This window comes from Eleginops maclovinus, chromosome 16, assembly GCF_036324505.1.
Source record: "Eleginops maclovinus isolate JMC-PN-2008 ecotype Puerto Natales chromosome 16, JC_Emac_rtc_rv5, whole genome shotgun sequence".
NCBI lineage: Eukaryota > Metazoa > Chordata > Actinopteri > Perciformes > Eleginopidae > Eleginops > Eleginops maclovinus.
The window spans coordinates 16,251,322-16,260,537 of NC_086364.1; the positions used below are offsets into that span (position 1 = coordinate 16,251,322).

At 39.7% G+C, this 9,216-nt stretch overlaps 2 protein-coding genes across 2 annotated transcripts in view; one reads left to right on the plus strand and one right to left on the minus strand.

Annotated features, from left to right (window-relative positions):
- baiap2l1b (BAR/IMD domain containing adaptor protein 2 like 1b) overlaps positions 1–2,056 on the plus strand; it is a 31,332-nt gene extending 29,276 nt beyond the window's left edge. The window contains exons 13-14 of the mRNA XM_063903195.1: positions 969–1,015; positions 1,109–2,056. Of these exons, the coding sequence (XP_063759265.1) occupies positions 969–1,015; positions 1,109–1,181 (120 nt within the window). The 3' untranslated portion in view covers positions 1,182–2,056. The remainder of the gene's footprint in view (positions 1–968; positions 1,016–1,108) is intronic.
- A 575-nt stretch (positions 2,057–2,631) lies between these two features.
- bri3 (brain protein I3) lies at positions 2,632–8,229 on the minus strand. The gene is made up of 3 exons (XM_063903196.1): positions 7,682–8,229; positions 6,639–6,747; positions 2,632–4,044 (listed from the first exon to the last, which is right to left on the minus strand). The coding sequence occupies exons 1-3, from the start codon at positions 7,824–7,826 to the stop codon at positions 3,912–3,914; spliced, it is 387 nt and encodes a 128-aa protein (XP_063759266.1). The 5' UTR covers positions 7,827–8,229; the 3' UTR covers positions 2,632–3,911.
- Between the last annotated feature and the right edge of the window lie 987 nt (positions 8,230–9,216).

Consider the following 9,216-nt stretch of genomic DNA (forward strand, 5'->3'; position numbering starts at 1 on the left):
GTGAGAGAGACTGACAGGGCATCCGTCTTCCTATCCACCTCTGACCTCTAGTGGTTTCTGTGCAGTACTGCAGGTTGAGAACTGGCTGCCAGGCTGCCAGGAAGACCAACAATATTCCACCCTAACAGCTCACAAATCTTACAATAATGTATTAATTGAATACTATCTATATAGTAGACACTGTTATACTCTGACACTTTTTTAGATTTATGGAATTTTTAATTTTTTTATTTGTGGCAAAAAACATTTTTTGTCTATTATGGGAGTCTTCAGATAGAAAACCTAAATCCAGTTAAGACACTAAATGTACCGTATGACAAAAGAACATACTTATTGTAGTGCAACGCCTGTGTTTACATTCCTGATAGGTTTCACATGAAGATACAGGAAGCCGCTTTTTTCTAGCTGCAGATAAAAAGTTAAACTCCACACTGCGATGATTTGTTTGTCTGTGTATGTTTACTTAATATTTATTCATCTAGGCTTTTCATCTCCACCTTGTCCCCTGGACCCATTCACTTTTCTTCTGTCGCTTAGGTGTAGGACCCAAAAAGTCCCCTATCATATATGATGATTTCAACATGTGAAACCATAATTAAAAGTTTCTATCATCTTGAACAACAATGCTCCTCTCCAGAGGTGAACCCTGTCCTACACAACGCATCTCTGTGGCACCGACCTTTGCTCATCATCATGAAACTGAATGTGGTTGATTGTTGAACAGACTTGAATTTCCAGACGGTCCAGATTCCACACACTGCCTCGTGATATGGCACTGCGTGTTGCCTTTCCAACACGTATCCATTCATCCAGTATGTCCTGTCCAAAACCAAACCAGAGTGTGTGTGTTGGGTTATAATTTACACAAAGATGGGGGAAAGTGGTGTATTCATATCGCAAAAGAGATAGGGTTAGACATTGTTTAATACAGCGTAAGAGGTAATTATGAATCTGTGTTTCTTTTACAGGCCTCGCAGCCTAATGGCACCTCGAGACCTCAGGCTGCTTACCTCGCGTGAGTCACAAATTAAAACATGAACGCCATAATCTGCCTCCCTCTCACTCAGATATGCACTCATCACTCATTTCATGCTCCCCGTTTCCACAGGGGAGGAAACCCATTCGCCACAGTCCGGCTACGTCCAACAGTCACCAACGACCGTTCTGCACCGTCCATCTGACCGGTCCTCATTTCCACTCACCCTCCATCCTCACAACATCCTGTCAAACTTCCTGTGTTCATCCACCCGGTACATACAGCTCCGCCCTGCCTCTACTGTCCAGGGGCTTCTCCTGAGTCTGAACGAAAACCCGACAAAACTTGGCCAGCACTGAGAAAAAAGAAAAATGCCATTTGAATCTGTGATCCCCTCACTGCTGCAAACTCTCACATGGAAGTATTCTGGGACTGTTTTAATTTTACAGAACGAATGCTCATATATTTAAGATGTATATCTATATTTTCTATGTCTATTTTTGTCCCTCTGTTTGTGGTGGTGATGTTTAAAAGACCACATTCTTACATGCACTTGAGAAATGGATCAATAAACATGCTCAAAGAAAATACTGCAATGTATTTATGCTGTTGATGTTGCTTTTTCATCGTCAAAATGACTGTTAGAAAAATATTTCTGTTGCCATAGGACAGTAGAAGAATGGACTGTAGGACCTTTGCATTTCACCTTCAGGTCCTTATGGAAATGTTGCATCCTAGAAGAGACGCATCCAAAAAAAAAGGCACACTATTGATCTTTGTATATACATTTGTTAACAGATTCTATAAATATTGTCCTTTGCCATCTAACTTACCTTGTTTTGTGGACCTAGAAAAATGTGGAGACAGGACTTTGCCTTAATGACACAAACATAACTACTGTAAAAATATCATTTACCTGTTGTAACCCTAACATTGTGGACAATCACGTCATCTTTACAGCGCAGTCATTCCTGCTTTCATCATTACACAGCATTTAAAGAACAGTGTGTACACTTGTTTGGCCCACATTACAACCTTAATAGAATTTGCTGTATGAAAAATAAAGATTTATTTCTTCAACTTGTTGTTCCGTGTGTTGTGATGACCAAGGTGTAGAAATGTTATTGCGTACCTCTTGTTTAGCATATTTGTCTTAAAGGCGCCCTATTCTGCTCATTTTCAGGTTCCTATTTGTATTTTGTGCCTCTACTGGGACATGTTTGCATGCTTTAATGTTCAGAAAGCTCTTTATTTTTCTCATTCTGCCTGTGCTGCATCACCTCTTTTCCCCCTCTGTCTGAAACCAGAGCCCAGTCTGCTCTGATTGGTTAGCTGTCCGGCTCTGTTATGACGGATGAACTGCTTAGAGATGTCCCGCCCCGAGGCTATCACGTAAAATGTGTGGGAGCGCCATCCAACAGAAGCACGGGTGTTACAAGGGGATGTTGCTGTTAGATAAGTAAACCTAGGTATCTAATGGAGCTGTTTCAGGCGGGAGATAGTGGGGAACCTTTGGATTTTAGCCTTTTCAGACCATTCACGTGCACTAAAACCTATATAAGGAAAAGTAAAAAAAAAAAAGAGAAGTATAATAGGGCCCCTTTTATGTTCATTCAAGATTAAAAACAGAATCAAGTCAAGCAAGAAGACAAAAACATGGCACATTCATTTTTAATTACAGTAACTCAAATATAAAAAGTAAGAACTTCAATCATAAGAGCGTGCGTAGTGTGTTCTCTAAAGCAAGTTGATTTTTAAAACCACTCCCACCACCTAGTTCTATCTCTTTTTCTACTGCCATGGACAGCTATATAACATCTGGCTGTGATGGAAGACGTAGACACGGATACACATCAGATACGGGGACAAAGACATTCTCGATTGATTGTCTGGTTAGGAGGGCGCAGGATGACTTGTCACAGAGTACTAAGATCGAAATCCAGAGATTTTACACATTATTGAGAGATGTCTTCAGCTTTTACTCCCAGCATGCATCTTTGAAGTGAACCTCTGGATATTAAAGGAGAAGTCTGCGCTTTGACAAAAGAGTCCTCTTAAAGTAGGCAGAAGTCCGAAGTCAGACAGTGATTGAGGTTCTAAAGTCGAGGGCATTTCAGATTGTATGTACCTGAGGTCTGCATTGGCCCTGGAAAAGCACAACCCAGCAGAATAATCATCAAACAAACCTTCCGTGCAAATATGGCCCCAAGAAATGATATCAAACAAAAAAGAGACAAAATGTCTGAGACAAGTCCATTGTTTCAGCTGGGACAGATCACGTCCAAGGGTTCGTTACATGTACGCTTGTTTTCTCAAAAAAACATGTGTTTCCCTGTGTCACATTCAGCCAAAAACAAACATCTCAAAAAAAAGGTTTACATTTCTGGAAAAAGCTGGTACATCTGTGATCTACATGGATGCTTTGTTGATTACAATGTAACTAAGCAGAGAAATATATATGCAGTGTGCCAGCGAAGACAAAAGGAAAAATTAAACTCATGTTTCTTATTATGTTATTTCTGGCTTGAAAAACATAAAGGAATCTGCTCAGGTCCTTGGACAACTGAGGAATCTCGACTGATGGAATCTCTGATGATCACTGGGCATGTAGTGAAGGCACTGACAACAGCTGGACAGTAACATATGCTAGAATACATCCTCACCAAGGGGAAAATAGATTTGTATGCATGCCTGTAATAAAACATAATTGTAATATCATCTTGATCTTTTACATAACATAATGGCAACAGCAAATGTGCAATATTAGGAGTAAAGTAAAGACAGGGAAATGCTGGATTATGCATGTTTGTAGGTGTGTGTGTGTGTGTGTGTGTGTGTGTGTGTGTGTGTGTGTGTGTGTGTGTGTGTGTGTGTGTGTGTGTGTGTGTGTATGCGTGGGAGCAGGAGCAGGTGCACGGGCCGTGGTTTGTTCCCTCTAACCAAAGGTGGCGCCACAGTTGGGACACCTTCTCTGGCGCAGTGCAAAGCAGAAGAGGAGACCCAGAGGGAAGAAGAAGATGGCACACAGGATCCCCAGGCAGGTGAAGTCATCCTCCAGGACACCAACTCTGCAGCACAAGCACGCACACAGCAGGAGGTATTAGCACGGAGCAAAGATCAAAAAGAAGTACAAATGCAGGATTTTAATGGAAAATAAATATTCGTGGGTTGATAACTGAGGAGCTGAAGGCCCTGCAACTCAACTTCTGTATGAAAAAACATTACCACAAAAAATGCAAACAACCAAAAAGATAAAAAATGAAAACAAAGAAGCTTCGGAAATGTTATGAAGCTTGTTGTCTCATAATCTGTCCATGGCTGGAGGCTTTTAGCAGCTACTCTGACAGTTATTAGATTATTAAATTGACTTTATTATTCTAAAAGTATAATTATTGCCCATGTGTACTCAAAAGGATATAGGGGGGAGGATGGGAAATTGTCAAAGCAGAGAGAAGGTTTCTGGCAAATCTTCCCCTACTTCCAACATGCAAAGGGAGCAGGGAAGAAGTCTTTATAAACAACAGATTATTATTCAGTGAACTGCTGTTAGGGAAATGTTAGGTCTGCCTCAAAAGTGATCATCACGTTAGGCGTATAGGACGTTTTTCCATGAAACCTCCACTCTGCTTCGTCAATTTCCCATCTTCCACCACAAAACTGTATCAGCTGTAAAGGTTTTTGGCTTTTGGTACTTCTAAGTTTTATTGCAATAAGGGTTTTAAGATTTTAAATAAAGTGCAATCTAGGAAAGGATTTTGCCCTGTGTGACATAAGAAAAACAGCTAAAACAAATGTGTGACTTGAAGCAGCTTGTTTTGAAGCTTTAATCCAGAGTCACTGTGAGCACAGTGCTCACCACAGTCCCATGACTGCACCACGTCGGCCAGCGCGACCAGTAAATCTGCTGGAGGCCCCCGGAGAGAATTATCAAATACTGTGTGTGAAGCTAGACCTTAAAGAGGTGGGAAATGAAAAGCTCACTGCTAATGCTATATATAAAATATAAAACATCTTAATATATCCGCCTTGATAACACTAACAATATCAGATCCTGCAGAAGAAAGGATCTTTGTTTGTACTTCCTTAAATCATTTCAGCTTGTAATAATCAGCAGCTGACAGTGTTTGGTCTGCTGCGCCATGTCGTAAGTGTTTACGCTCTTTATTTGTTCACTGGTATCAGGAACTGTCACTGACCGAGGGAACATGATCATGATGCACAATGCCGACTGAAACGGTATTGGTCGCTTCTGTATGTTTAACATGTATTTTATCATAACAAAGTGTCAGGGAGCTGGTTTATTACCGTAACTGTGTTGTAATGAAGTTACACAATTCAACACATTCTTGAACGTCGGTAAAGTTGTGTTTGGACATTTTAATGCAGAAACGTATTTTGTTTAAGTCCCTGCAGTGGATAAATGGAGTAATTATTAATCAAATACAACAAAAGGATTGGAGAACATTGGATTTCCATTTGCTGTTGTCAGTAATGCACAGTAACTAAGTCCATTTACTAAGACTGTACATAAATACAGATTTGAGGTATTTCTTTAGTATATATTTCTTCTGCTACTTTATTACTACTCCATTAGAAAACGCTGTTGAGGATTTACATTTAATAATAAAAAGCATGATCAACAAATGATTTAAGACACAACTGTACCGATACACCGGCTATATTTCTAAGAAGCTTCTCCATTACCAGCTGAACCAGTAAAGTGATGAACTAATCAATGCTTTTATTAAAAGAATATAAAACATTTGTATTAAAAATGTTTTGATGGTAATACTTACATTTTAACCTCTTCTATACTTACACCTGAGCTGTCGTAGAGGACTAATGACCCAATCACCCTTAAAAGTTGAAATCTACAGAAAATTGACTTGAAGAAAATATATGAATGTTTAATGCAGGACTTTTGCTTGAGTATTTCTATCCAATTATTTTAAGACTTTTTAAAAAGAGCTAAGAACGACTCCTGCCCCCCTTCCCCTCCATCACATGTCTGAGGCAGTTGTCATCTGACTGACAGGATGTTGACTCAGGCCTAGTGAGACTGTCTTTAAAAACGGAGAGTTACTTCTGCTTAATATTAGGTCAAACTGTAGGCTTTAGGACACAGGGACAATGAAGGAACACACGCAGATACAACAATTAGGCACAGGAAGTGAAGTCTTTATCCTCTGAATGAACTGCGCTCAGAAACCACTTAGTCACAGAGAGCGCATGTTTAACCATGTGCTCATCACTGTCCATGATATACTGTATTATACACGCTGATAATATGCGTGTGTGTGTTAGGGTGGTAACATACAGTCTATCGTACACAAAAAACACTTTTTTATACGATTCAAAATAAATATTATGAAAATGGCCGTATTCTGGATGCCGTAATGACTTCAAATTAAATGGCCATATATTGATTTAAGATTAAAAAGGTTACTTTTGTTGTACTTTCAAACTGTTTGGATGTTAGAAAAAAAGATCCTAAGAGATCATTTTTGTTAAATTTGTATTTCATACTTGAAAGCAAACTCTGATGTTAATTCTGATATATAAAAAAGCTTTTCAGTATTTTGGCATGTTATCAAGACCGTCATTAACATAGAACAACCCTGAAGTGTCTTATTTTTTAGGTTCATATCGTGTGTGTTCTCACCTGCAGGCGGGGCAGCCTCCCACCACCACCACAGACGGCTGTATAATGGTGTAGGTCCCGGGGTAGGGCTGCTGGGCTATGGCAGGGCCCATTTGGGCTGATGGGTATCCTGTGGTGGATAGTAGGCATACATGTTAATATGGACATTCAGAGTAAATAGCAACATTACAAATTAATACAACATGTTTTGATGTGACTTTTATGAACGTGTTCGTATGAGAGTTAACGGGATTATCTCGCTGACACTCTAAGGTTATATTGATTTTTATCAACCACCTGTGTCCATCTGTTTTGATATTATGCAACACAATACCACAACCACTTGTCGCTGTACAAATACACTGTTTTGTAATTATTACCCCTTTTAAGTGGCAGAACCAGGGTATTGTAATACATACAAAACACAAAGAACCTGTGTCTAATCAAACAGGAAAAAAGAAAGGCAATTTCGAAATTCTTCATTTCAGGAAGGAGTTACTTCCTTGTCATTGCAGCTGTTATACAATCAGTCATATGAGGGCAAGCAGACACATACTGTACAAGGGCTTGGGCCACAATATAACTACTTTTGGTGCTGCACTGTGCCAAAACTGCATTGCTTACAAAAATATCATCTTATTTCATATCAAAATATAAAAACGCTGACACAAAAAATATCCAAACATACATTTTATTAGTGATGTGTGGTTTATTTACTACCTTTTAAAGCCTAATATTTTCTCATTCACCCAAAAACAGGTCAGACACAAACACCAGACATCACTAGTGAGATACTGCGCATGCGCAATTTTGGAGCACCTGATAAATGAAACTTATTACTCAAACAGGGGATTTTTAAAGTTAAAGTCTTGATATCTTGGTTTAAATGTTGACCCCTTGACACACAAACACGCAAAGACTATGAGCAAAAACAAAATAAGGTTAACGCTTTCTTTCAAACGAAGACGGAAGTGGGAAGCATGAGACCTCTCTTACAGTCCGGGGGCTTTACTTTCTGATAAATGTGGACCACGAACGTGTGCTACGTGAACCGGGATACTTGCCTTGTCCGGCGGGGTACTGGTAGGGCGGTGGAGCCGGCGGCGGGATGGCCCCATAGCTGCTCTGAGCCGGGGCATACTCGTAAGCCCCTGGGACGGCGTTGTAGGAGGGCGGTCTGTCCTGGAGAAGAGGTTTGCTGTCCACCATCTCAACCCGACGTGATGCACCCCAAGTTGGCTTGTTCTCTTGTAACCTTCACTTCAACCACAACCAAAGGGTCAAAACTGTACTCGCGTTAGTTGTCCGAAAAGCCGTGTGACGTTTGAAACGCAGTTGAGACAAAAACAAAGAAAAAGACGCTGCGCAAAAAGGAAACTTCGTCCCTCTCCATGCGCCAACTTTGTCCCCGGAGGCGCAACAACCCTAAGTATTTACCAAATGTCCACTTAATACACAGGAATGTTCGGGTAGTGGTTAACTTAACTCCATTTCCCTCTTCGAAGTTGGTCCTTTGGTACCAAAACAACAACAATCTGTCATCGCAGCGCCGTGTAACTCAGCTGAACTCAGGAAGGCTTTTCCTTTCTGTCTGGATTGTCACAAGAGAAGAATCATGTGATGAGCTGCTGTAGCGCCTCTGCGCACTAAGGCTTCTTAAAGCGACAGTGCATACAAATAAAAGCTCGGTGCTGCATGCATGCAGTGCACTGCAGAGCCAGCAAATATTACACTACCTCCCAGTGCAGACTGGTTTTAATATGGTCCTACCAATGTACACAGTCTACACACTATGCAGTCACCCGTTATTAGGCTAATGGTCCACAGATTGAGTTGAGCAGACCTCGTGTGTGGAGGTTGAACTTGTTTGTTCACATTGGGTCTTACATAATTGCTGTCCTCATTATAAGTGGGTAACCCTTAACGTTGCATAATATTAAATCTACGTGCTTAGATTTAATAAGAGAATAGTTTCAGCTTTGGGGAGGATAAAAGTGAGTGACTAACAGGATTTAAAACAATATCATCATTAATTGAAATGAGCGGCAGTCAAAGCCTTATCAATAATGATGAAGGTGCCATGCACTTACTTCAATATGTTATTCAAGTTTAACTGTCATTGGATGTGAAAACAAAATACATACTCATACAGTTATTGTATTAATTTTTCTATCTAATTATCCCTCCATGTTTCACTCAGGGGCTCAGTTAAATGTGACTTCATTTACAGTTTATGTGTTTATAACTCTTAAGGTATTTACTTTACTTTACACTTTATGCTTGTTCATACTTATACTCAAAAACATTTTAAATAGGGGGAAATAATATACTTTTAGTACTCTATATTTGAATGCTATAAATATGTTTCAGATTCATATTTTGTGATACAATTGTAAATTACTGGTACAAATGCATTGTCAAATGTTAAAACAATGTTGACTTCTTGCACACGCTTGGGCATCATTTAATGTTCAGGATGTATTTGACTTTCAATCAGTTTGTTGTTGCAACTTAAAGTCAGTTGCTGTTTACAGAGTGATTAGTGTTGGCAATAAATACAAAAAGCACAACGTTCATAAGATAATCTTCATAAAGATCT

What these genes read in the sequence shown, in the direction of transcription:
- bri3 (XM_063903196.1), bottom strand. Translation starts at nt 7,826, where the DNA reads ATGGTGGACAGCAAACCTCTTCTCCAGGACAGACCGCCCTCCTACAAC. An exon ending in CCAGTACCCCGCCGGACAAG is followed by an intron (nt 6,748 to 7,681) that starts GCAAGTATCCCG and finishes TATCCACCACAG; the next exon opens with GATACCCATCAGCCCAAATG. An exon ending in GGAGGCTGCCCCGCCTGCAG is followed by an intron (nt 4,045 to 6,638) that starts GTGAGAACACAC and finishes CTTGTGCTGCAG; the next exon opens with AGTTGGTGTCCTGGAGGATG.